Here is a 26,350-nt window from a genome sequence, read left to right as displayed (position 1 = left end):
GGGCGGGGGGCATGCCTCAGGGTGGAGGGTGGGGGGTGTGGAGCTGCTGCACGGGGGGCGCCTCAGGGCAGAGGGGGGAGCTGCTGCGGGGGGCGCCTCAGGGCGGGGGCTCGGGGACGGGGGAGGGTGCACGGTGGAAGTTTCGCCTCGGGCGCGAAACATCCTTGCACCGGCCCTGGGCAAGGGAGCCCCCCAACCCCCTGGTGTGATTGGGAGACTGGTGTATTGGGGGAATAGAACCCCTGGCATGGCAGCTTGAGTTTGTGGCTTGATTTTGCAGCTTGGGTTCGTAGCTTGTGGTGGTAACTGGCCAGGAAAGCCGGGCACAAGAACGAGCTGGGTCTCTGTTGGGCATAAACAGATGCCCTTCCATGTCCAGGAAGCTCTCTGCGGCCCCAGCCAGGGCTTCCGAGCCCACAGGCTAAGTACTGGGATCATAGAATCATAGAATCTCAGGGAAACACCCTCTGTCCCTTTGTGAACTCTGGGGCTCGCTCTGTCCTGCCTGCGTGTCACGGGCTCTCAGCACCACACCTCAGTTCACTTCCCCCCCAAAGAGCCTAGTGGTGCCCCGGTGGGTCCCGGAGACAGGGAGCGAAGCCCACCCTTCTCTGCTCGGCCGGTGTGCATGTTGGTGTGACAGATATGCCCGTCCTTGCTGATTAAGCTCAAGTATCTTAGGAGGTTGTCATGTTAAAAATGCAAATGCTTCTGTATGATTGTGGGCTGGGACTATCTTCTTTTGAGGAGACAGGACGAATGCAAACACTGGGAAGTGGATGTGCTTCAAGGCCACTTTTAAAACAATGGACCAGACAGACTGAACTTTGGCGGGAGTTCCGGAGCAGACAGATCTTCAACCACAGCCCTTGTAGGAGTTGGGGTGATCTCTGGTGAGCACATGTGTGGGATCTTGAGTTGTTTTCTCTGTGACGCTTCATCTGAAGGATAAATGTGCTCACTTAGGAAGATCTGTGGGTATCTTGACTGGGGCATTTACCTAGCTGGGGGATAGCAGATGAAGGCAGGGAGCTGTGCAGCCAGGAAACACCCTGCTCAGAGGGGAGAGAGACGTGTTCCCACCCAAGAGCGGTGATGGCGAGGCGCCTGGAGTCTAGTGGAGGTGCCCCCACTGGGGGAATACAGGTGCCCTGCACTGTGATAACATGGTGCATTTTCAAGCCATGGTGCATGTTGAGCCTGCCCCTAGGCAGCCCTATGGCCTATCCAGAGTGGTTTATTGCAGGTGGCCTGTGGGATAACTTACTTAGCGACCGGACACTCTCTCCCCATGGTAGACTGACCTGGTGCCCTGGAGAAATGCTGCCTGCTGTGTCGGCTCCAGGGCTCCCCACTGCCAGCCCCTGGCTGCACCCTGCCCCATCGCGGTTGCTCTCTGAACCCTTTGCAGATGTCTGGCCTTGGGGAGCTCAGGCTCCCTCGTGCTCAGATCTTTGAGCCAAATCCCAAACCAGCGCAAGTGTTTCCAAAGCCGCAGAGCTCCCCCGGGGACGCGACACCTCCGGCACCCAGTGGCTATCTCACCGTGGCAGAGGCGCTGCACAGGGGAATGGTAGGAAGGTGGAACCGAGCACGTGGCCCAAACCCGTGGGACGCGGCCTGGGGCTCCCCACGCAGCACTGGGCTGCGGGAAGACTGGGAAGGTCTGTTGGGGGAGGGGCACTGAAACCAAGCTTCCTCCCCACCTCCAGCTCTGAAAAGAGCCACATCCACCTGTAACCACAGCAACGCCCCACGCAGCCATGGGGGCACCGAGCCGCCCTCACAACCACAGAGACATGACTAGATGGGCTAGAGAGGCCAGTGCTGTGCACAGAATTTATGGGCTTCGTCCTGCCGAAAGCAGCACACGACATAAGACCGAGACGCTGAACAGGGGGGTGGGTGGGAAAGGGGAGGACGGACGCGCCGAGCGTGCTGGCCCGGTGCTTTTTGGCAGTTACATCTGACTGGCTGGGGGGGGGCTGAGCCCCAAAGAGGGACACACCAATAACCACCCACCAAAGCCAGCCTGCTGCCCACGGAGAGCCAGGTGGGAGGACTGGAGCTGTGCTAGGGCCTGAGAAAACCACGAGCCCCCAGAGTGCTCCAGCATTTTGGAAAGGGAAAGAGAGAGAGACTCGGGGGTGGGGGGCACCCGGCTGATAGAACTGCAGAAAGAGCAGGAGAGAGCGCCAGGGAGTGTGACCTGAGAGGACCAGGGTGTGACTTGGAGCTGCTGAGGCCCAGAGAGGAGGGGAGGGAGGGGGACTGGGAAGGCAGGAGGGAGCTGGGAGGGGACTTTGTTTTAGTTGGCACCAGGTCACCTTCCTCAGCGAGTCGCTGGGCACAGTTGTCAGGGCCGGCTTAGGAAGTGTGGGGCCCGACTTGAATACCCGATGGCGGTCCGGGTCTTCCGCAGCACTGAAGGACCCGCCACCGAAGTGCCACCAAAGACCCAGACTGCTGCCGGGTGAGTAAAAATTAAGAAGTTAGGTGCTCTTCTTTAGGGCGCGGGGCCCTCTTAGGCACGGGGCCCGATTCGGGGGAATCAGGGGAATCGGCCTAAAGCCGGCCCTGACAGTTGTGCCTAGAAGCTGCAATTGGCTGGCTTTACAAATGGGCAGAAATAAAAGGGAGAAGGCAGGTGGGCAGGGCCACTGGGAAACGGTGGGTGGGAGGAGATGGTTAGACAGGGGAGAGAGCCCATGCAGCAGAGCGAGCTGGGACGTCAAGAGATGCGAGGCAGGGACAGCAAAGCTCACGGGCTGGGACCAGCCTGGCTGGCTGGAGAGAGGCTGCTGGGAGATGTGGACAGAGCACTGCAGAACCTGAGCGGCAGGGTGACTTGCAGCCGCATCGGATATTTAGGAGAGCTGCAAGGTCCAGCCACATGGGACACAGGCTGGAGAGAGAAAGCTGCAGGTCAAAGATACTCCCTGTTCCTAGTGGTCACAGCAACCCATGGGAGCGTCATTAACTGACAAGCAGCAGAAAGCGAGGAGGAGAAGTGGGGGAGGAAAGGGTTTCGGCCTTGGCCTGGCTTAAGGGATGGAAATGGGACCAGTGCAGTCTCGCCCTGCTCAGATCCAGACAGAATCTGCTGCAGAGATCCTTTTCCTAGCCCGGTGCTCTAAGCCCATCACCCCTCTCTTTGCATCCCTCCACTGCTCTCCTTCTGTCATGGCCTGTCCCCACCCGCCCTATCGTCGTTCCCCTCTGCTCTGCCTGTGCTGCCAGCCTCCCAGCCCGCTTAGTGACTTTTCACCTTCATGCTGCCCCTCATGCTTGGGAAGAGCTCCCTGCAAACAGCTGCACGGGTCCCTCCTTCCAATCCTCCCTTCAAACTCTCCGGTGCTGCGATGCCGCCAGGCACTTGACAAGGGCCAGGCTGCTGGTGAGCTGAGAGCCCGGCCTGTCATGCAGGCCAATAGCGAGTCATTGTTTCTAGTACGCCCCCCATTGGTCTGTCTGTACCCCCCACCCACTGTCTCCTGTCTCACAGAGAGACTGGAAACTCTTTGGGGCGTCTCTCTGTTCGGTGACTGTGCAGCACCCAGCAGAGCTGGGCCCTGGGCCAGGACTGGGGCTCGGGGGCACTACACTGATACAAACAGTTAATGAGGGTAATTAATCCAAGAGGAAATGGGTACCAAGCAGGTGGGGGGAGAATGGCGGCTACAGCGGAGGCAGGGAAGAAGGAGAAATTTCATAAGGACGTGTGGCGCGTCATGGGGTGGGAGCAGAGAGAGCTTTGCCAAGAGGTTGAGCGTGACCAGAGCGGAGCAGGGGATGCTGGGGCCAGGGGTTACCCGTGGCTAGGGAAGACAGACCATTAGCTCGGGAGGTGGCACATGGCGGGGAAGCTGTTCAGGGGACTGGGCCTGCTGGAGCTTGCTGGCCAGGAGCCCCCTCACCAGGGCAGGCTCTTCCCTTCCCAGTCCAGGAACACCCCGGTGGTTGCCTGCGAAAGGCCTGCCAGCACGCTCAGGATGCCCTTCACGCTGCACTCCACGGTCAGAGGGGCCTGTGGGCGACAAAGGTCAAGACCTGAGACACGAGGTTGGTTAGACACGTGGGGCCTGACCCTCAGTGCAACTCTGGGGGGCCTCCCCTATCCTGGGGCTGCTCTGCACCAGGGGCGGTTACAGCCACAGCCCCCTTCCCTCAGCCATGTGCCCTGGGCCACTTGTAGGGTGGAGAGGGTAGGAGCAGCCATGGTGGCTTTATCCCAAGGAGACTCCCCTGGGGCTGGGGATATCGGCCTACGGCCGTCCCCTCACAGAAGAGGATCTGGCCCAGTGTATCCCTCTCGTGCATGCCCCATGCCATGCGTCTCAGCTTGCGCTGCCATAACAGACTCCCTCCCCCACCCAGAGTCACAGGTGCTCCGGCTGCTCCTCCCCAAGGTTGCTGCGACACCCCTCTGCTGCCCCATCATTCTAGAGCAGGCCCAGGAGCCAGGAGGGCCCAGGCCCAGCTGGGCCCAGCACCGTGTCAGACAGACAGGGCCGGACTCGTCTCTGGGGTAAGGGCATTGGACATGGAGCGGCACCAGGGAGGACTTTGATTCAATATTCCAGAGCGGAGCCATCACAGCCTCTGGAGCCCAGAGGCTGACCCCTCCTCACAGTGGTAGGGGCTCACTGCCCACACAGGCCCTGGATTTCGCTGGGGCGGCTCCCTGGTCAGAGCACTGCGCCCTGTGAGTACGGGATGCAGGACCTGCCATTGGAAAGGACTCCGGGGGGAAAATGTGAGCGGGAGCCCAGTGTGCTCCTGCAATGGCCTGTGGGATGAAGGCTGGGGCGAGATTTCTGGGCTCGTCTGGAGGCAGGGCTGGATTTAGGGGCAGGTGACGCAGGCGACCGCCTGGGGTGCTGGACTTGGGGGGGCACCAGGCTCGGGGGGCTGCTTTTGTTCTTAGCAAATGTATAGTCTTCTCTGACTGTGATAACTCATGCCTGCAAATCATGCAGCGAAGTCGTGAAATGGGCTCCCAATGCAATACAAATCTGGGTATTCAAATGTTTTACAAAGGGGGTGGGTAAGTCGAGGACGCTCCTTGCTTGAGCGCCATTGGGTCATGGGCCGGCCCTGCCTGGGGGATGCTGTATCCGTGTGCTGCCTGGACTGGGGATAGGTGACTCTTCGGCTCAGTGCTCTCGCCCCAGCGTCAGCTGAGCTCGACCCTCCTGCACCTAAAGGAGGCTGAATTCAAAGCAGTCGCTCGGACTGGGGTCTCACGCTTGCCATTGGCCTTACAGGGCATGGCGCTGCATTGAGAATGGAAGCAAGCCCCTGGGGCACTTCACTGCGGGGAGAACAGGTGACTGCTGGAGTGGGGGCTGCTCGCTTTGAAGCGAGCCATGAGGAATACACCTCCCAAGAGGCGCTGTCAGCATGCCAGCCTGGCACCTTGCTGGGCACTACCTTCTCTGTCCCCATGTCGGTTTTCACCCAGCCGGGATGGATGGCAGTGCACAAGATCCCAGCGTCTTTGAGCTCTGCTGCCAGGCACCTCGTCACCATGTTCAGAGCAGCCTGGAAAATAAACCACATCTTTGTAAGGGCCTCTTGCTGCCGATCACGCTGACCACAGCGGCAGGGATCTCCTACCGGCCACCTCCCCACTCCACGGATCTGCTTCAGTCAGATAGGAGTTCAGAGTGTGGGAATGGAATCAAACCTCCAGCGGGAAGTTTGGCCTGGTGCCTCCTCAGAGATGCGGCTGGCTGGTGTCATGTTTCCTGCAGGGAAGGCCGGTGCTGCCCAGGTTCCACACTGGAGTGGTGTTGGACCAGTAAATCCAGAGTGACTCCATTCACTTAGCTGGAGTTTCTCTGTATTTCTCCGGGGTTAACTGACTGGGTGAACTGGGAAGCTATGCACACCACCAGCAAACCCAGGGGCCTTGTACGCCTTCCATCAGGGTACACAGGGCATGTCCATAGCACAGTTTAGGCGACGGGGCCTTTCCCCTTAACGGGGCCACCCATGGACCAGCAGCACAGGGCACTGCAGAGACTAACTGGGCATTGGTAGAAAGGCTAGCCATTAGGTGTTTGTAATTGTGTGTTGTATTAATGCTGGTTTTTAGTGTCACTGTCATAGGTTTGGGCTTGGAAGGGAAGATGTGTTATTGGGGCCTATGCCTCCAAGGGCTGAGCTTCCCAGCCAGAGTCTGTTGGGCGTGGGGGGAGGGGGAGCTCTGGTCATGGTGAACAGCCAGTTGGAGTCAGACACCAAATAAAGGGATTGTTTAGTCTGCAGAAGAGAAGAATGAGGGGGGATTTGATAGCTGCTTTCAACTACCTGAAAGGGGGTTCCAAAGAGGATGGATCTAGACTGTTCTCAGTGGTAGAAGATGACAGAACAAGGAGTAATGGTCTCAAGTTGCAGAGGGGGAGGTTTAGGTTGGACATTAGGAAAAACTTTTTCACTAGTAGGGTGGTGAAGCACTGGAATGGGTTACCTAGGGAGGTGGTGGAATCTCCTTCCTTAGAGGTTTTTAAGGTCAGGCTTGACAAAGCCCTGGCTGGGATGATTTAGTTGGGTTTGGTCCTGCTTTGAGCAGGGGGTTGGACTAGATACCTCCTGAGGTCCCTTCCAACCCTGAGATTCTATGATTCTATGAAAGCAGAGCTCCCGAGTCACTGTCCATTACACCCAGGCCCTGCACAAGGCGGCGTGGCCTGACGCTCTCCCCACTTTCTGAAGCTGAGCGGGGAACACAGCTTACCTTGCTGGCACGGTACGGGTACATGGGGATCTCCAGGACGTTGAAGCACAGCTCGATGGAGCCCACTTTAGTGGACATGTTGATAATTGCTGCCTTGCTGCAGCTCAGCTCCTCCTTTCCGGCTTCCTCAGCTGCCCTCTTCAGGAGGGGCAGAAACTCCTGATGAAAACAAAACCCCAAGAAACCTCCTCAATCATGGTGTTGGGACCCGCCTGAGCTGTGGCGCTGAGCTGTGGACATGGCAGTTGTGATGGAGCCCCGCCTTCCCTGCCACCGGCGGGGTAGCTCGGCCATGGTCCTGTCGCCCCTTTCTGAGCCAAGCGGCTAGTCAAAGCGCAGGGCCTGGGGCTGTTCCAGCGGGAAGCAGAAGTTGATGAGCCTGGTGTCCTGCTCCTTCGAATGCAGGGGGAGCCAAGAGCTAAAGGAGCAGCTTCTTAGCGTACAGCCCCCACGCCGCTTTAGCCAGCGCCAGACCCACAAACTGCCTCTAGCTTGTCCCAGGGTCATGCACAGAGCCCTTGCTGGCCCCGCTTGGCTCCCTTCCTGCCTCTCTGTCTCCCTCTCCAATCTTGCCTGGCCTCAGTCTCTGTGTTTTCTGCCTTCCCTCCCACACAAAACACCAACACTTGTCAGCAAGAGCCCTCTGCCTCTCAGCCCAAATGCCAAGTCCCTTTGGCCGTGTGGAACAGAAGCTTCTGGTTAACTCCTCATGGGGCCTTCACACCAGTCTCCAGGGGGGTTTTGGTGGAAGCTCTCAGTGTAACACTCCCTTATGGAGAACCAGAAAGAAGGACAGGGAAGCAGGAGGACGAGGCTAGGTCGCAGGAGGAGAGGAAGGTGATCTCGGCAGCGCTGTGATAGTTACAGGGGCAGGAGCTGGGAAGGAAGTGGCCAGAGAGGATGAAGTTCCAGCAGTTGCCATGTCTGTTGGGATGGCCAGGAGCAGGGATTGGGAGGTGAGCTGGGGCGATGAGGTAGGTGTGGGAGTCTCTGGGTTAGAGGGGAAAGTTGAGACTATGGGCCAGACTGAGATCCCTGAGGGCAGAGGGCAGAGGGAGAAGAGAAGACGTGGATGGAGCCCTGAAGGGAAGGGAGGAGCCCCCAGTTGTCAGGGGGGTAAGAAGAGAATCACGTGAGTATGGAGTCCAAGGAGCGCCGGGGGCCAGGAGCAAGGAGGAGCAGAGAGAGAACAGCCAGCTAGCTGGCAATGGACACACCAGTCACACACTCCGTGTGCACAGAGATATGGGGATATCACACACACCACATTGCTGCAGCGCACACTCACAGACACAGGCACCTAGACACACGCACACACAGAATCAAGTCTGCACGTCAGCACACATGCTCCAGCTCTGTGCAGCTATAATGAGTAGTTGCAAAGGCCAACGATCCACTTGAGCTAGTGGAGCAGCATGGAGGAGACGCAAGCTGCAGCGTGTTGACTCTGAATGAGCGGCCTATGACTTGGCTGCAGCATGGGTAGGGCGGGCTTCCTGCATGGTCTCTGCTGCTCTATATACCTTGTGCAGGCAGGAGGAGGTGCTGAGCAGCCCATGATACATATTCCCTTTTCTCCTCTTTCCATGACTTGCTGTAAATGTCATGTTCAGAGCACACAGAGAGAAGTTCGATAAAAACATTAATACTCTTGCTGGAAGGTTGCAACATAACATGACTTTATTTCTTAGAATCCAGACCCCTAGCACACAAGAACCCCAAAACAGAGAGAGAGAAAGCAGGCTGCTCCCTAAGGCAGAGAGGCACAACTCTCCCTGCCTCACCCTAGGCTGGCACTTTGCAGACTACTTCTTGAAGACCCAGCTCCCATGCTTCTCGCTAGCCCACAAGCAGAACAGGAAACCCCTTATACTTAGAGCAATAGCTTATAATGTTAACAGTTTTTAATACACTGTGATAAACAGTGGGTGGCTCCAGGTACAGAATGAACTCCGTTCAATCCAGTCCCTAGATAGGGCGAAGGTCTCTCCACGCCTCCCAGTCCTTCCCTTCCCTCGCCCTCTCCCCAGTAAATAATAACCAGTGAGACCATACGTACCTTGGCCACCTGGATTGGCCCAACCACATTGGTAGTGAACACGGAGATCATCTCCTCCGGCTGCACTGACTGCAGCGTGGCATAGGAGTTGACTGCTGCATTGTTAATGAGCAGGTTCAGGCCCCTGCCGTTCAGCTGGGACTCCACCTCCTTCACTGCTGCTCTCACGCTGGCCAAGCTCACCGCATCTGCCAGGAAATCAAGGGGGAGCAGAGGAGACAGATCAGCCATTCCATGGGGCCAAGAGCAGGGCCGGTGCAACCATTTAGGCGACCTAGGCGGTCGCCTAGGGTGCTAGGATTTGGGGGGCACCATTTTCTTTGGCAGCGACCGCGGCGGCTGGATCTTCGGCCACCCCGGTCGCCGCCGGCATTTAGGCGGAGGGAGCTGGGGCAGGGGAGGGCGGGGAGGGCCGCCTGCAGCAAGTAAGGGGGGGGGCGGCACGCAGGGGAACTCCCCACCCCAGCTCACGCCTGCCCCGCCTCCTCCCCGAGGACACCGTTGCTGCTTCACTTCTCCTGCCTCCCAGGCTTGCGGCGCCAATCAGCTTAGGCGCCGCAAGCCTGGGAGGCGGGAGAAGTGAAACAGCGATGGTGTGCTCGGGGTGCTCGTGCTCGTGAGGGGAGCAGGAGTGAGCTAGGGCAGGGAGGGTGCCTCAGGGCGGCGGGTGGGGCAGGGGGAGCGGTCGGGGGGGGGGGGGCCTCAGGGCAGAGGAGGGAAGCTGCCGTGGGGTGGGGGTGCCTCAGTGCGGCGGTGGGGAGCTGCCGTGGGGCGCCTCAGGGTGGGGGCTCAGGGACGGGAGGCGCAAGGTGGAAGTTTCGCCTAGGGCGTGAAACATCCTTGCACTGGCCCTGGCCAAGAGCAAGGCCCAGGCACCAGCCAGAGCCAATGTGAAGACAGCAAGAGCCAAGTGACACAGGCTGAGCTAGCAGGACTCTCACTCCCTGGATGGGGGGAGCCAGGGAGCTGAGACTGTGTGATTAATGAAGGGGGTGGAGCCAGCCAGTTAGCTATAAAGTCCCTCTTAGTGGCTGTTCTCTGCTTTCTTTACCTGTAAAGGCTTAACAAAGTCCTCCAGGTAAAGAAAAGGGCACCTGACCAAAAGATCCAAAGGGAAGGCTAGAACTTTTTAAAATTGGGAAAGAAGCTTTCCCTTTGTGTCTGTGGTTGTTCTCCGAAGAGCAGAGACACAGAGAAGCACTGCTGTAAGCAGCTTTAAGCCAGGTATGATCCAATATCAACAGATCATACCTAGAACTACGTGTCTGGAACTCCCAAATGTGTAAGTAGATCAGGAATGTTTAGAAAGACGTGATTAGGGTTATTTCTGTTTATTTCTTATGGCTAATGGACTCTTCTGTGCTAACCTCGGATGTTTTTGTTTGCTTGTAACCTTTAAGCTGGATCCCCAAGAAAGCTATTTTGGGTAATTAATTTTGGGAATTGCTCTTTTAAAATCTAGCAAAAGCCTAAATTCCAGATGTATTTCCTTTCCTTTTTGTTTTTAATAAAATTTACCTTTTTTAAGAACAGGATTGGATTTCTGGTGTCCTAAGAGGTTTGTGCATGTTGTTTGATTAGCTGGTAGCAACAGATGATTTCCTTTGTTTTCTTTTTCAGCTCTTCCCCGGAAAGGGGTGGGGGGTGAAAGGGTTGAGGGTACCCCACAGGGAGGAACTCCCAAGTGCTACTTCCTGGGTGCAAGGATTTTTTTTTGCATTTGGGTGGTGGCAGTTTTTACCGAGCCAAGGTCAGAAAACAGCTGTAACCTTGAGAGTTTAATACAAGCCTAGAGTGGCCAGTATTAATTTTTAAAATCCTTGCGGGCCCCCACCTTCTGCACTCGGAGTGCCAGAGTGGGGATGAGGCCTTGACACCATGTCAGCTTGTTTTCTGGGAGCATAAGCTAAATATGTGGATTCAGGGAAAGAGCCTTTACCTCTGGACTGTCTGGTCTCTCACAGGGAAGGGTCCCAGATGCAAAGCAGAGATTCCCACAGACAATCTGGGTTCCCTGAAAAGACTTTTGGGAACCTGGCAGTTTATTACATCTCTGCTGCCATTTGGAATTACAGACTGTGACTCACCGGTCCATACATTTCACCTGCTTTAACCTCCCATAACTCTCCTTTCCTTTTCTTAGCTACTACCCCTCTTGTGCGTTTACTATAGAATTGGCTACCAGCGTTGTCTTTGGTGTGAGACTGAGGTACCAAGTGACCGGTCTGGGAGCAGCCTGAATGTGGTGTGACCCTTTGTCACTAGCCCAGTTTGTGGGGTGACGAGATAGACTGGGGAGTCTAAGGGGGTGTCTGTGACTCCTTGGTAAGACTCCATGGTGCAAGGGTGGGACTCAGGGAGAAGGGGCAGGACCTTGGGAAGAAGGGGTGAGGGTGGGGCCTTGGGGGAATGGGTGGTGCGAGGATGGAGGCTCGGTGAGAAGGGGCAGCAGGGAGCAGCAGGGCCATAGTTCAGGCGCTGGTGGCCCCCCCACATTTAAGGAGCTTCCACCACTCCTGTCTGGGGTGCGTTAGTTTAGGGTTAATCTCTGTGCAGTGCAGGGGATTTTAGTCCTTTCTGGTCGCCCCGCTGTCCTTTGGCTTGTGCTGTTGGCTTGGTGAAGCATTCTGCCTTTGGGCTGGATTTCTAGCAGCGGAGGGAGTAGATGGGCTGCACTGGTGCTTTTCCCATCTCTGACAGGTGTGATTCTGTGACTCGATGAGTGAGATCACTGGTGCAGCTCTCGCCTGGTGCCTCTGAAAGGGCTGCTGGGTTCATTTCAATGGAATAAAGGGGCCCAGAGAGTCACAGGGACCTGTCCAGCATTAAGTAGGGTGGCCAACTTTCAACTCCTACAAAACTGAACACCCTTGCCCCGCCCCCTGCCCTGCCCTTCTCTGAGGCCTCGCCCATGCCCTGCCCCTTCTCCAAGCTCCACCCCATTCACTCGATCCCCCATCCCTCTGTTGCTCGCTCTTCCCACCCTCACTCACTCATTTTCACCAGGCTGAGGCAGTGGGTTGGGATTTGGGAAGGGGTGAGAGCTGGAGCTGTAGATCTGCAGTGGGCCCGGAGATGAGGGGTTTGGAGTGCAGGAGGGGACTCTGGGTTTGGGGGGGATCAGGGCTGGGGCCGGGGGTAGGGGCTCAAGGTTGGGGCGCAGGCTTGCCACGGGCCAAGGCTGCCCGGGGGCAAGTGGGGCAATTTTCCCCAGGCCCTGGCCCCACAGGAGCCCCACCAGAATACAGGAGTCTGTAGTATTGCAACTTTTTTTTCTGGCAGGGGCCCCTGAAATACTTTGCCCCAGGCCCCCTGAATCCTCTGGGCGGCCCTGCCTGGCACGCTGGCACTCCAGGGCCCTGCCTGCCTTCTTCTTACCAGCAGAAGTTTGGGAGCCACTGTTCTGATTTCAGGGGCACTTTGCAGTGTAAAGCAGGGCAGACTTGGGCTCCAGCTCTGACATTTGGCAGGGAAAATATGTATTCACTAGCTGCCTTTGTCTAGCAGTGGTCGTGCTGCTCTGCTCCCGAGTGTGAGAGAAAGAGCTAAAAGAAGAGAATACGAAATGCACCATGTTAAACTCTGTGCTCACCCCCACTAGATCTATGAAAGATTTCCAGGAAATCTAATCAGGTTATTGTTGGGTAACTGGATTATAAAAAGATTGGATTATTATTGCTACTACATTTGGGGAGAGATTTAATTAATGGATAAATGGAGTGCATCCATTTCTATCAGTACTGCTGGACAGGGGAGAGAGGCTTCCATTTCTGGTGTCATGGTAACTGTGCATTAAAAGTTGGTTTAAATTTAACCTAAAGCACAACACTACTTTTGTTAACTGAGGGTAAAGTTCACTGGAGCTAGTAGTGGTTAAAGGAGCTCATTAAAGCTTGTGTTCAGAGCAAACATTTTGTTAATTTGTTTGTGACCTATTTGCATTCACCTCAGTCTTGGGTGAAGGGGATCTGTCTACCTCCAAATGCTTGTCATGACAAGCCATAGAAATGGACCTTGGTGTTAGGGTCATTCAAGCTCTCATTGATTACACAGTGCAACAAGCTGCTGGAACGTATTTTAAAAAGTTAGACCACTAAAAGCCCATTGAAATATATGTGGGTGAAAGTGCAAAGGAGGGTGGGAGAATTTATATCCTTCCAGGCCTGGCTGGGGCTACTTGTTTATGCTGGAAAAGATTTTTGACCTTTCAGTCAGTTTATTTCATGGGCCATCAAGGCTTTCATACTTTTTCAGTGTTAATGTTATATGTAAATTGAAGATGAAGATGCTGTGATTTTCAAAAAATGAACACCTGACATATTAATGATGTTTACCTGAATGATTCAGAGAGTTATGTTCCATCTAGTTCCAGATTACTGAATATAAACAGTTCTATTTCTAAACAAATGGCAACTTGGATATTTGTCATTATTTCCTCCTGGGTATTGTGTGTTCGTGTTGTTGCTGGTTTTTGTTTAAGACAACCAGTTTGGTTATGTACAATTTTCAAGAGGAAATGTTTTGTTGTGGTATTACTATTTATTAATGAGACACTATAAGCTAGTGCATTATAGGGTTTTTAAAAAGTATATTGACAATCCTCCTGAAATGTGTATTCTGATCTTACTCTTTTCTTAAATGTGGCTTTGGCTTGTCAGTGTTTAATCAGTAATGGATGTGATGATGTTTGGATTTTAACCTGTGAGAACAATAAGTAGGCAGTTCATTGAGCAAGAAATGTTTTGAGACTCACAGATAACCTCTGAGTTCATCGTTACGCCCCACTCGTACAGTTGAACTGATGAGCAGACCCTTGCACCCGTCAGAGCCCCACTGACTTGGGGGCCTCAATGCACAGTCCTTGCTCAGGCAGAACTTCCATTGATTCCACTTAGTAAAGAGTACAGGATTTTAATAGCAGGCATTGCTTGATTGCTCTAGGGAGACAAAGAACGCTGTCTGGCGTGAAGGAGTGAGGCCCTTGAAGCTTGACTTCTCCAGTTTTTTTGGTGTGACTAGTTAACTTGAGTTAATAAATATACTTAGCATTCAGATAATGCTTATATATGTTTGGAGTTCTAATTTGACATTAACTATTAAATCTTCACAAGAGCCCAGTGAAGTAGTCCTGTCCCTGGTTTGCAGATAGGAAAACAGACAAAATGGCGAAGTTACTGGCCTGGGGCTACAGAGTGAATCACTGGAAGAACTAGGATTAAAACTCAGGACACCTACCAGGGCCGCCCGGGGGAGGGGGGGGGGCAAGTGGGGCAATTTGCTCCAAGCCCCAGGCCCTTCAGGGGCCCCCACAAGAATACAGTATTCTAGAGCAGTGCAACTTTTTTTTATGGAAGGGGCCCCTGAAATGGCTTTGCCCCAGGCCCCCTGAATCCTCTGGGTGGCCCTGCCACAGGCGGCTCCCGGTCAGCGACGCAGCAGGGCTAAGGCAGGCTGCCTGCCTGTCCTGGCTCTGCGCTGCGCCCTGCAAGTGGCCAGCAGGGCCAGTTCCTAGGCGGGGGGCCAGAAGGCTCTTGCCCACAGGCACCACCTCCCCCAGCTCCCATGATCTGTGGTTCCCGGCCAATGGGAGTGCGGAACTGGTACTTGGGGCAGCGGGCAGGGTCTCCCAGACACTGCAGCAAGCCTGACTTTGCAAGGGTTGCAGCGAGCAGACCCCTCCAAGCCCCTGGCTCCAGAGAAGAGTCTCACTCCAACAGAGGCAAGAGGTCTCATCCCCGGGGGAAGACCAGAGCCAAGAGAATGAAGGATTAAGCAATTAGGATTTTAGTGAGGGACTTTGATGTTTGGGGTATTTTTATTAGTGTGATGCCAGGGTTTGGTCCTGGAACGACAGCTTTTTTCAAAGGTGCTGGAACTAGGGGTGCTCCAGACCCCCTGCCTTGAAGTGGTTTCCATTATATCCGGAGTTTACACTTTGGTTCAGTGGCTTTCAGCACCCCCACCATACAAATTGTTCCTGCACCCCGGCCTTCTTGCTGTTACTGGTAACGCAGCGCAGGTGCATATAAAGAAGGATGAGCCTTTCCATTCAGTTACAAGCCACACTTTAGTTTGGGGCTTGTTTGGGCTACAGAGGCTTTTCCGGTATAGCAGAGCCCCCAGTGGAGGCGCGGTGTGAGCCAGCCGAAGGAGTCCTGCCAGCACCGCGTCTCGAATGACATTAGCAAAGCTGACAGAAGCATGATTGACTCTTTGCCCTGTGTGGGTACGTCTACACTGCAACTCAACCCCTGTGGCTGGCCAGTGTCAGCTGACTTGGGCTCGGGCTCGAGGACTGTAAAATTGTGGTGTAGACATTTGGGCTCAGGCAGGAGCCTGGCTCCAGACCCCTGGGAGCAGGATGTGCGAGGGGGTGGGACAGGAGAGGGAGGGGAAAAGGGTGGAGAATGGGAGGAAGAGGAGAAGGTACTTTCTAAATTTTTGGACGCCCCCCCTTCCCCTTTTTCTCATGGGAAGGGAAGGATTTTGGGTTGTTTTCTTTGGTGGATATTTTTGAAAACCTTCTGACCAGGCTGCACAAATGGATTAAAACTCACTCTCCTGAGAAAAATATTTTACTTTTGACTGTAAAATTTCCTTTTCAAATTAACGCTGGCTTTAAAGTGGGTTAGGAAACTTGCTCCTAGAAGGGCCCTGATTTTAGTGTTTCTAAAAACATAAAGGAATGCAAATCCGTTACACCTGGACCGCCCACAGCCAAATGGCAAGTGAATTGAATTGGAAATGCGGTTTCATTAAAATGTATTTTCTTTCCTGGAGAAGTAAAGACTTTGCCACTGGACTTAGCCAGAGGAACTCATTGAATGTTTTTTAGTGTTGCCTTAAAAGTGTTGTTACCCGGCCAGGACTGTTAAATTAAACAAATGTTTAGGGGTTTTGCGCACCACAGTTTATTTATATCTGTGTGGCAAGGATCAGCCAGGGTTAGCTTGTCTGGAGACCTGTGTCGTTCTGGGCTCTGCAGTGGAGGAGGAGGAGGATGAAGAGGAAAGGGGACAGGAGTCAGGAGTCCGAGCCCCAGACAGCCTGCTTAGCCAGCCTGGGGGTTAAGCGGGCAGGTAACGAGCACAGCAGGGTCCCAGCTGAGCTGTGTGATCGGCCAAACCGCCCAGTGGGCTGAGGGGACCAACAGACCCGCTCTTAAGCCCAGCAGCAGGAGCAGGGTGCTGGCTACTCAGGGCTACAGTAGTTCCTGTGCCTGCTTGTTCCCAGTGCTGCCTTGCTCCAGGTAAGCCACTCCTGACCCTCGGCTCCTATTTCTGGGCTCTGGCGCCTGTCTACGCCGTAAAGACAAACCTGCAGCACCAAGCCTCAGACTTGGGCTTGCAGGGCTCAGGCTGCAGGGCTAAAAATAGCAGTGTAGCTGTTCCTGAGTGGGTCGGAGCCGGGGGGCTGGCCCCCAGCGAGGGGGAAGGGTGTCGGAGCCTGGGGCTGGCTCCCAGCAAGGGCAGGGGAGGGGCCTGGCTCCCAGTGAGGAGGGTGTCGGAGCCTGGGGCGGGGCTGGCTCCCAGCAAGGGCGGGGAGGTGGCCTGGCACCCAGCGAGGGGGAAGGGTGTCGGAGCCTGGGGGGGGCCTGGCCCCGGCCCCCAGTGAGGGGGGAGGGTGTCGGAGCCCAGCTCTGGACCCAGCGGAAACACCTGCACTCACAGGGCCTGACTTTTGTTTTTGCCAGTGGCTGCTTTTGAAGAAGTGTGTGTGTTTTGGGGGGGCTCTGCCAGTTTTTGGGGGAGGCTATTTTCAGCATAATTATACACTTCTTTCATATTCTAGTCATTGAACATGTGTCTATCATTCAGGGCCGGCTCCAGGGGTTTTGCTGCCCCAGGCAGACCAAAAAAAAAAAAAAAAGCCTCGATCGTGATCTGCGGCAATTCAGCAGGAGGTCCCTCTCTCCGAGCGGGAGTGAAGGACCCTCTGTCGAATTGCCGCCGAATAGCAGGATGGGGCGGCCACTCCGGAGTGGCCGCCCCAAGCACCTGCTTGGTGAGCTGGTGCCTGGAGCCAGCCCTCCTATCATTGTTCTTAGTGGGCAGGGGCCTTTGGGGGAAGAGGCAGAGGGGGGTGGGGCCTCGCGGGAAGGGGGAGAGGAACAGGCAGCGGGCCTCAGGGAGGGGGCGGAGAGGGGGCCTCGCGGGAGGGGGAGAGGAGCAGGCAGCGGGGCCTCAGGGAGGGGCCGGAGGGGGCCTCGCGGGAGGGGGAAAGGAGCAGGCAGCGGGGGCCTCAGGGAGGGGCCGGAGAGGGGGCCTCGCGGGAGGGGGAGAGGAGCAGGCAGCGGGGCCTCAGGGGAGGCGAGAGGCCCATGAAGAGGCAGAGCGGGGTGGGGCTGCAGGGCAGAGCGAGGCTGGAGCACGGGAGGGGCATCGGAGGCCAAGCAGGGGCAAGGCCGCAGGGCAGAGTGGGGGGCAGGACTATGGTCTGGGCACCAGTGGCCCCGCTCCCCCCACTGCTAGTGAGCTTCTGGCACTCCCGCCCGGCCTCCCCAAACGCAGGAGTCACGCGCCGCCTCTGCCTGCGGCTTGTGGGGGCTGAGCACCCCCTGGCTTTTTCAGCGTGTGCTTGAGCCCCGGAGCACCCCGGAGTGGGCGCCTGGGGCTACACTGCTATTTTTAGCCCCATTTCCTAAGTCCTGCAGGCCTGAGTCATATGACCTGGTCTCTCAGACTCGGCACCATGTGTGTTTCTTTGCAGCGTAGGCACACCTTCACTCCGGCTCTGACGCTGGGCTCGGATCCCTGGCTACTGACTCCTGCTCCAACCACTAGGCAGGACTGCCCGCATCCCGGTCCCTGACAGCAGGTGTCTTTGCTTTCAAAACCCACATTTTTGTGTGGTTTAACCCATTTGAGTAGTGCTATGTTTACTTATTTGTTAGTTATTGGGGGTTACTTATGGTGGAGACAAGAGATTAGCTTTGTTTATTGTATTGCCTTTTTGGTTGATTGTATTTTTTTTATATATGACTTTTTAGTTTGTATTAGGGTTACTTGTTTAAACAAGACTTGGTATTTGACGACTGGGGCCCTGCATAAAAAGCACCTTAAAAACATGCCTCTTATACCGAGCGTTTGGATTTTTTTTTGTTTTTTGGCCTGCAAAGTAAGTGTGCCTTTGTTTTTATGGTTCACCTGATTAGTACAGGGAGTGTTTGCCAGCCTCTTAGAAAATGTTTAAAGTTCCCATCCTCTGTTTCTTGTAAAGTTTTGCTAATGGACTTTGTTTGTTTTTATAATTTTAAATACGGGCTTTAACAGCTGTATTTTATTTAAGTTTGTGAGAATTAATCCCTTTTGGCTTGAAAGTTTTAGCTAATTTTTTTTGTTGCAGTTAGGTAAGAATTAACATTAGCATTTGGTGGAGTCAACTTAATTATTTGACTTAAATGCCAATTTTGGGGGCTAACCATTGTAGGCTTGCTTACTATTTGTGTTCATAGCACAGGAGTATTTGTGTTACTATTTTTTTTTAACTGGTTGCCTTTATTTAAAGATTTTGTGTTTAAGGAGGGGGCCATTTTAAGAGAGGCTGGGAAACCCCCAGATTCTTACTGTTTTTAAGCAATTTTATTACTTTTTTCAAGACTGTGATTTTTTTTTTAATTAACTTTAAAAGAAAATTATACCACTTGAGCATTTAAAGATTTTTGGACTTTTTTTTAAAAGGAATTTTCTTTCCCCTAACTACACTGTTTTGGGCAACCTTGTTTTTCACTTACAGTAGTTGCAACAATACCAGTTGATTTTTTATTGTATTTTGATACTATTCTTTAATTTTTTAGGCTGAGCTCTATAAACTCTTTACTGAGAATTTACCTTAACATAGTTACAATTTTCTGGCCTCTTATTTTATTTTATTTATTTTAAATTTTGTTAATTTGCATAATTCCTTACAATTAAATTTTTTCATTCTATCTTTTGTTATGTCAGAACCATTTAAAAAAAGATGTTGACCCTTTTGGGCACTTTTGTATCCCCAGGACAAAATGCCAATTGTTTTCCAATGTAGCAAGTTTTATTTGGGTTAATATTTAAAGTAGATAATTGAGGAGGATGAGCCTTAATGCTGCTTGAATCACCTGACTTTAGTACTGATACAGTTCAAGGGGTGAGACCTGGGGACAGAGGAATGATACTTTTTGGGTGTATGAAGCAAGAGGAGGAATCCCTTTACTGAGGCTGAGCACACACAGCATGCAGTGCAGGGTGATCATTCCATACCTAGCTGAATCAGCCTCACGGGGGGGTACTTGGCAGCCAGTTCCTGCAGGGCCTGGAAACGGGGCGAGAAAAGAAGCTGGAATTAGAACAATGAGTCCGAGTAGAGCACAAATAATGGCACCTCCAATATTCCGGCCGCTGCAAGCGATGCCCTAGCCCCGCCCATAGGCGCCGGGTTATATGGGCTCCAGGAGCCCCAGCCCCAGGAATATTCAGGGCTGGGGGCTGTGCTCCACCAATAACTGGAGCTGGATTTCTCCCCTGGCCCTGCCTGGAGCAGGCACCGGCCCCTGGCTGCCACTACCACCACCCCCAGCCCCGGAGCATCCCCGCCCACCCAGTAGCGTAGTGGGGTGGAAGGGGGGAAGCAGCCGCTCCCTTTTGAGCACATTTTACAAAATCAGCACCTTTCCAGGCAGCCAGCACTGGGCTCCGGACTTGGAGTCCAGACCGGGTTTTGCATGTGGCTGCCAGCTGGCTCTGGGCTCTGCACCGCCCTCCTGCAGGGGGCTGCAGGCAGGTCGGCTGGTTGCCGGGCTCCCCGGGGGTGAGGAGGAGGAGGAGGCGCCCATCCGCTCGCAGCTGCCCAGTTCCCCGAGCCGGCTGGGGTGGGCTCTGCCGGGAGGGGCCGCAGGGCAGCCCCCCCAAGTGCGGTGGGGGACTGAGGAGCAGCAGCCCCGTGCAGAGCAAGGCAGCCATGCGGCAGGCAAGGGGGCTCTGAAGCTCAGCTGGTGCCCGTGGAGAGGGAAGGAAAAGGGGAGGGGGGGATGTTTTTTTTCTCCTGGTCTCTCTTCAGCGGAGGGGGCTGAGGGATCAGCAGGGCCAGGAGGCAAAGGAGCGACTTTGGGTTATTGCCCCCCCCCACTTACCCTCCCTCAGTGTTGCACCTGGGGCTGTGAAACGGTGCTTAGTGCAGCTTGTGGGGGGGGGGGGTAAAGGTGCTTTAAGGTGCCAGTTGTGTCTCCTCAGTCTCACTGCTGACTAGCTGCAGCCCCAGTGCTCAGAACTCAGCAGTGATCTCAGGGGCTGCACAGGGCTCTATAGGAGTTTTCAATTACCTGCTAAATGCTTCCGCAATGCCACCTTTTCACTCAGCTACATCCTGAATAGTGGGGACTGGGGGCGGGGGAGGGGGGAGTGTAGCTGATGCCAATTTGAGGTGAATAGTCTCTTGGCCAGATTCTACTGCGTTTCTGGTGCTTTGTGCCATGGGCTGGAGCAAAGTGGCTGGTGGATAACCAGGAATCTGGTTAATAATTGTTCTCTAAATTCAGCTTTCTTCTTTCTCTCTCTCTGAATTATCGCTAATTCAAAATAGTAGCGTGCAAGCTGACTGGATAATGATAATAGCATAATCTCTTGTTATAGCACTGTAAACCCTACTACCTGATTAGTAATTGGATATGTTGGCTGGCACCTTTTTTTACGTGTTTGCTCCCCCTGATGTTAGAACCTGGCTACACCACTGGGGAGGGGAGCTTCCTAGACCTGAGCAGCTGGGGCTTGGGTGAATTTTGTGATACTCTGCCCCTCCCCAGCCACCACCCTGCACCCCCCACTCCTGCACCATGCTGGGCAAGGGGCAGCCCCATCCCCAGTGAGGCTATGGTGAGGGGTGGCAGCAGGGGAGGCCACACGTGATGGCAACTCCCCCAGCCCGGTACCCACCATAGGGGAAGCGAGCGGGCTTTCTGGACCTGAGAGGGACCCTAGGAGCATGTGCAGTGACTGGGAGGGGGAGAGGAGGGGTCCCTCCCCTGGAGTTTGCTGCTGCCAGGGAGGGTGGAGGGGAGTCCTCTCTGGCCCTAGCCCTGGGGCAGCCTGTCTGCACCCCAAGTTCCTTATCCCCAGCCCTGCCCCAGAGTCCTCACCTGACGGGAAAAACACTCTACTTAAATTTGGTGGTCAATTTAGAGTATCATAGAATATCAGGGTTTGAAGGGACCTCAGGAGGTATCTAGTCCAACCTCCTGCTCAAAGCAAGACCAATTCCCAACTAATTCATCCCAGCCACGGCTTTGTCAAGCCGGGCCTTAAAAACCTCTAAGGAAGGAGATTCCACCACCTCCCTAGGTAACCCATTCCAGTGCTTCACCACCCTCTTAGTGAAAAAGTTTTTCTTAATATCCAACCTAAACCTCCCCCACTGCAACTTGAGACCATTACTCTTTGTTCTGTCCTCTGCTACCACTGAGAACAGTCTAGATCCATCCTCTTTGGAACCCCCCTTCAGGTAGTTGAAAGCAGCTATCAAATCCACCCTCATTCTTCTCTTCTGCAGACTAAACAATCCCAGTTCCTTCAGCCTCTCCTCAGAAGTCATGTGCTCCAGCCCCCTAATCATTTTTGTTGCCCTCCACTGGACTTTCCAATTTTTCCACATCCTTCTTTGCAATGTGGGGCCCAAAACTGGACATAGTACTCTAGATGAGGCCTCACCAATGTTGAATAGAGGAGAATGATCATGTCTCTCGATCTGCTGGCAGTGCCCCTACTTATACAGTCCAAAATGCTGTTAGCCTTCTTGACAAAGGCCAGAGGAGGGAGTGTCAGTGCCTGTGCGGACTTCCGGGAAGCGCATGGTGTGGAAGGGGATGCTGGGATGCTCTGGAACCACTCCTTCAAAGCCAGTCAGGACTCTGGGGGAGCCTCCTCTCTGAGCAGACTGTCTCCAGGGTAAGAAGCTTACACCTTCCTGGGTCTGACCTCAGAGCATTCAGCATGCCCTTCCACACTGTGTGCTTTCCGCAGTGAGTCCGCCCAGGCGGGGTCCTGGGGCAGCCAGCGATCCCTGCACCCCAACTCTGCAGTCAGATGTGACTCACAGCCAGACTGTAAAACAGAAGGTTTATTAGATGACAGGATCACAGTCTAGAACAGAGCTTGTGGGTACAGAAAACAGGAGCCCTCAGTCAGGTCCATCTTGGGGGGTGGGGAGCCCAGACCCAAGTTCTGGGCCTCTCCCCATTTCTCCAGCCAGCTCCAAACTGACACTCCCTCCTCTGGCCTCTGTGTCTCGATTCCGGACAAGGAGGCCACCTGATCTTTGTCCCCAACACCTTCAGTTGGCACCTTGCAGAGGAAGCTGAGGCACCCACACAGTATTCAGAGAAAATATTAAGAACATTCCCACTTCATCACAACAGGTGCAACAAAATATAATACTGTATATTGAAGTAGGCAAGTGCTGCTTCTGACTTTCCACTTTTAATTGACCCTTGTAATCTTGTGACACTGACGCGTTGTAGCTTCATTTTATATCGGCTTACAGGGCGGGAGCGGGGGGGGGCACCATTTTGGGCCCCACCAAAAATTATACAAACTTGCCGCCTATGGTCCCGCCCCCGAGTGCACAGACACCCACACAGCCAGCAGCTGGACATACAGCTACCTCTGCACAGCATCTGCCTGGACCCTTACATGTTCCTTATACTGGGCCAGCTCTTCAGGCGGTAGAGCTGGTGCTGCTCCATTGAAGTCGCCAATGTTTGGTATGATTAAGCCCCAGAATCAATTGTGCTGGTGGCAGTTTTGCACTCGCAGATGGCGTCTTTCCTGCCAACTCCCAAAGCACACGGGAACTGACGAGGTTAAACCCCAAGTGTCTCTCCCAGGCTCAGCTCCATAAGTTGGCTCGAGAGAGGTTTATGGGCAATGCAGCTGGACCTCCCTAGATGCAGAGGGGGATCAAGAGGAGACCCTCTGTCAGTGCTGGGGAGCAGACACAGCAGAAGTCTCCTATTGCAGGGCACAGTCCCTGCTCCCAGCCTAGATTCTGCAGCCCTGAGGTTAACAAAAGGGGCAGAAGGGAAATGTAAGCTGGAGTCAAACCCTCCCCAGGGGCCCTTGGGCAGCAAGGAAGGGTGGTGAATTACACCTGGGCTAGCGCTGAAGGGCCAGCTCAGCAATCGCTGCCACTAGCCCAGCCTGCTTTGCCCCCTCGTTTGTTTCCATCAGCCCTAACCGCAGCGCAAACCTTAGTGCTGAATTGGAGACCCAACAGCCGCAGCTGAGGTGCTGGGAAGGAGCCTGCTGCTCAACAGAGACTCTAATGCAGATTTTCCCAGCGCCAGTCCCAGCTGGAGACAAGAGTGCCCAGCCTACCCTGCCAGCAATCGCAGAAAGCATCTCCGTAACTGCTGCTGGTTCCGCTCAGTGCCTTGAGGGGAGCACGTGCCTTGGAGGCTCGGCACGCTGATGGTCCATTGGGTTAGACCAGGGGTCGGCAACCTTTCAGAAGTGGTGTGCTGAGTTTTCATTTATTCACTCTAATTTAGGGTTCGCGTGCCAGTAATACATTTTAACATTTTCCAAAGGTCTTTTTCTACAAGTCTATAATATATAACTAAACTATTGTTGTATATAAAGTAAATATGTTTTTTGAAATGTTTAAGAAGCTTCATTTAAAACTAAATTAAAATGCAGAGCCCCCCAGACCGGTGGCCAGGACTCGGGCAGTGCAAGTGCCACTGAAAATCAGCTTGCGTGCCGCCTTTCACATGTGTGCCGTAGGTAGCCTACTCCTGAGATAGACAGACAAACCCCTTTCCCATGTAGCTGCTTTGGAGACCACCTCTCTGACCCCTCCCTAGCCCTCACCTGGCTCTCATACCTTTCCTCTTGATCCATCCAGGTCTCGGTAGGTTGCAAAGATGTGTTCTGGGGGGTCTGGACCCTCCACTAGCTGCCTGACCAGCTCCAGCCCAATACCCCGATTGGATCCAGTCACCAAGACATTCCGAGCCAGCGGAGACATCTCTGCCCCTCACTGTTCACAGAAGAAATGGACTTTGGCCAGCACAATTGTAACGCATGCTGGGTAAATATTAGTGGAGGGATAGTCTGTCCAGGCTTGTTGACATTTTCTTGTGTCTGCCCAGCACTGTCACACCTGTCTCCGATGGGAGACATGCTGCAGGACTGAGCTAGCCTCTGGGGGCCAGGACATTTACAGCTGGACTTTACCCCCCTGCCCACGTCTTGGTGTCTCACTGGTGATCTCACTTCCATGCTCCCAGCACCCAGTCAGCAGCATGTAGAAACCACCATCTTCCTCCAGCCCCAATTCAACACAAGAGCATCATCCATCATACTGGCAGTAGTGCTGAGTCCCCCAATACTTGTTTTCCTTAAAGCCCCAGCTGCTGGAGTCATGGGATTCTGGGAGGTGCTCAGCTTTCATTTAAACAAGTAAAAGTATTAGCTCTTGTGGTTCAGGCAAATGCTTGAAAATGTGATTCCTGAAGGCTCAGTACTCAGTAGACAACAAAAGAGGGCCGGAAATGTTATTTCTTAAAAATGGCATGACTCATGCTATTTTGCATGCTGAGAGATTGGTGACCGTGTGCTGAGTTCTCTTGAAAGTTGGCCTCACGAGTGCAGGGAGGTTGCTTCTAGCTTTTGCTCGGAGACCTCTGCTGCCAGGTCCCAACCACGACCACCCAGTGCATAGCCGGGTGCTGGGCATGCTGCAACTGGCAGATGTGCAAGGTGTACCATTCTGCAGAGCATAGCCTTCAGCCACCACCATGCCCCAGCCAGAGGGGGTCTCTTCTCTGTAGAACCAGGGGAAGCTCATCAGACCCAAGGGTAACCCCTCTGCCCAAGACCCCTGCATCCCCAGAGCCCTTTTGTTGACATGGATGGAAGGATGAGAAATCCAGACGCTGCTGGGTACTAACAATACTTTATATTTACAGATTTTTAAAATCAAATTTAAGAGGAAAAAAGACAAGGAGTGGAAGGAAGTGTTGATCAGTGCCAGCCTGGTGTGTCTGAAACTGTGCCCTTTGTTTATAGTGATTCAGTGGGAGCTAGTGCTTCTCTGTTGAAGATGACTGGGGTTCACAGACTGAGAGCAGCAAGTGATCAAACATTCTGTAAATGATTTCAATGCCAACTGTAAACTTCCCAGCAATTAGGTAAAGAATGACAGCAATAAAACCCCCAAACACTGTTGGAGTGATGATACATCCCTGTTTGACTCCTGTTTGTACTTTGAAAGGTTCACTCTGGGAGCCAGTGCTGCTCAGAACAGTCACTTTCATGTTATCATGAAGCAATTTTAGGACATTGATGTATTTATCAGGACATCCGCTCTTAGGGTATGTCTACACTACAAGACTATTTCGAATCAACTTAAGTCGAATTTGTGGAATCGACCTTATGAAGTCGAATTTGTGTATCCACACTAAAAACACTAATTCGACTGTGTGAGTCCACAGTAACGGGGCCAGCGTCGAATTTGGAAGCGGTGCACTGTGGGAAGCTATCCCACAGTTCCCGCACTCCCCGCTGCCCATTGGAATTCTGGGATTTCCCCCCAATGCATGCTGGGGGAAAAAATGTGTCGAGGGTGGTTTTGGGTAACTGTCATCATTGAACCGTCAATCACGCCCTCCCTCCCTGAAAGCGCCTGCGGGCAATTGTTCGTGCACTTTTCTGCTCAGTGACAGCGCGGGCGCCACAGCACTGCGAGCACGGAGCCCGCGGCAGTTATGGCCGTTGTCAACTCCTCGCACTTTATCGTCCACCTCTTCCACAGTCAGCTGCTGAGAAATCGGGCTACTTTTCAATGGTGCTGCGAGCACTGGTGGACCATGGGGGACGTTTTACCAACATCAACGTCGGGTGGCGGACAAGGTTCATGACGCGTGTTTTCAGGAACTCTCGTCTGTTTAGACGCCTGCAGGAAGGTAGTTTCTTCCCGGACCACAAAATAACTCTTGGGGATGTGCAGATGCCTATAGTGATTCTCGGGGACCCAGCCTACCCGCTAATGCCCTGTCTCGTGAAGCCCTATGCAGGCACCTTGCACAGCAACAAGGAACTCTTCAAGTACCAGCGAGCAGCGTGACCTGTGACTGTTCAGTTTCTTTACAGAGAAGCTGAACCTGCCCCTGTTTCTTTACCAAGTTACTGTTGACTAGCATCTGCAGTTACATACCCCGTCCACCCCGCTTCCCCCACTTCCAACACACGTTTAAAAATAAAACAGATGGTCCACTGTGACTTTACAAAGGTTTCTTTATTGATGACTTTGCGTTAAAGGGTTGAAACTGGCACACAGACTGCGCTGGGTAAGGTGTGCGGTGATGTAAAGACCGCCTCTAAACTCGAGGAATGACAGACTCCTGCTCCCAGAGCGGTCCGCAGTGCCGGACTGGTTGTTTCAACGGAGCCTGCCATCCCTCCTTTTTGGGACTCTGTGTGCGGGGGCTATGTGGCCTTGCGGCGGGGGAGGACGGAAACAGATTCCTCTGCTGCGTGGCTCTGTGGTCCAGGACAGGGACCGTTGCATGAGATCTGTACCCC

General features: G+C 53.8%; 1 protein-coding gene and 1 long non-coding RNA gene across 5 annotated transcripts; one reads left to right on the top strand and one right to left on the bottom strand.

The window, feature by feature from the left end:
- Positions 1 to 809: 809 nt before the first annotated feature.
- On the bottom strand, positions 810 to 23,792 carry LOC120384220 (C-factor-like). Of its 4 annotated transcripts, none has more exons than XM_039502600.1 (7): positions 19,444 to 19,651; positions 19,037 to 19,088; positions 8,802 to 8,989; positions 6,743 to 6,901; positions 5,434 to 5,544; positions 3,918 to 4,027; positions 810 to 941 (listed from the first exon to the last, which is right to left on the bottom strand). In XM_039502600.1, coding segments are annotated over exons 1-7 (786 nt in total). In that variant the 5' UTR covers positions 19,609 to 19,651; the 3' UTR covers positions 810 to 940. The 4 variants fall into 4 exon arrangements, 3 of the variants coding, with proteins under 3 accessions (XP_039358534.1, XP_039358535.1, XP_039358533.1); XR_005588680.1 differs by having other exon boundaries at positions 830 to 941; positions 3,813 to 4,027; XM_039502601.1 differs by lacking the exons at positions 810 to 941; positions 19,444 to 19,651 and adding an exon at positions 23,649 to 23,792 and having other exon boundaries at positions 3,115 to 4,027.
- On the top strand, positions 15,939 to 24,982 carry LOC120384222. Its single transcript, XR_005588681.1, has 3 exons — positions 15,939 to 16,050; positions 23,670 to 23,855; positions 24,736 to 24,982. It is a non-coding gene; the product is annotated as an uncharacterized LOC120384222 (long non-coding RNA).
- Positions 24,983 to 26,350: the final 1,368 nt, after the last annotated feature.

The sequence above is a fragment of the Mauremys reevesii genome, linkage group 16 (genome assembly GCF_016161935.1).
Source record: "Mauremys reevesii isolate NIE-2019 linkage group 16, ASM1616193v1, whole genome shotgun sequence".
Lineage (NCBI taxonomy): Eukaryota > Metazoa > Chordata > Testudines > Geoemydidae > Mauremys > Mauremys reevesii.
The sequence above is the reverse complement of the archived record's forward strand: the minus strand, read 5'-3'. Positions and strand labels throughout refer to the sequence as shown.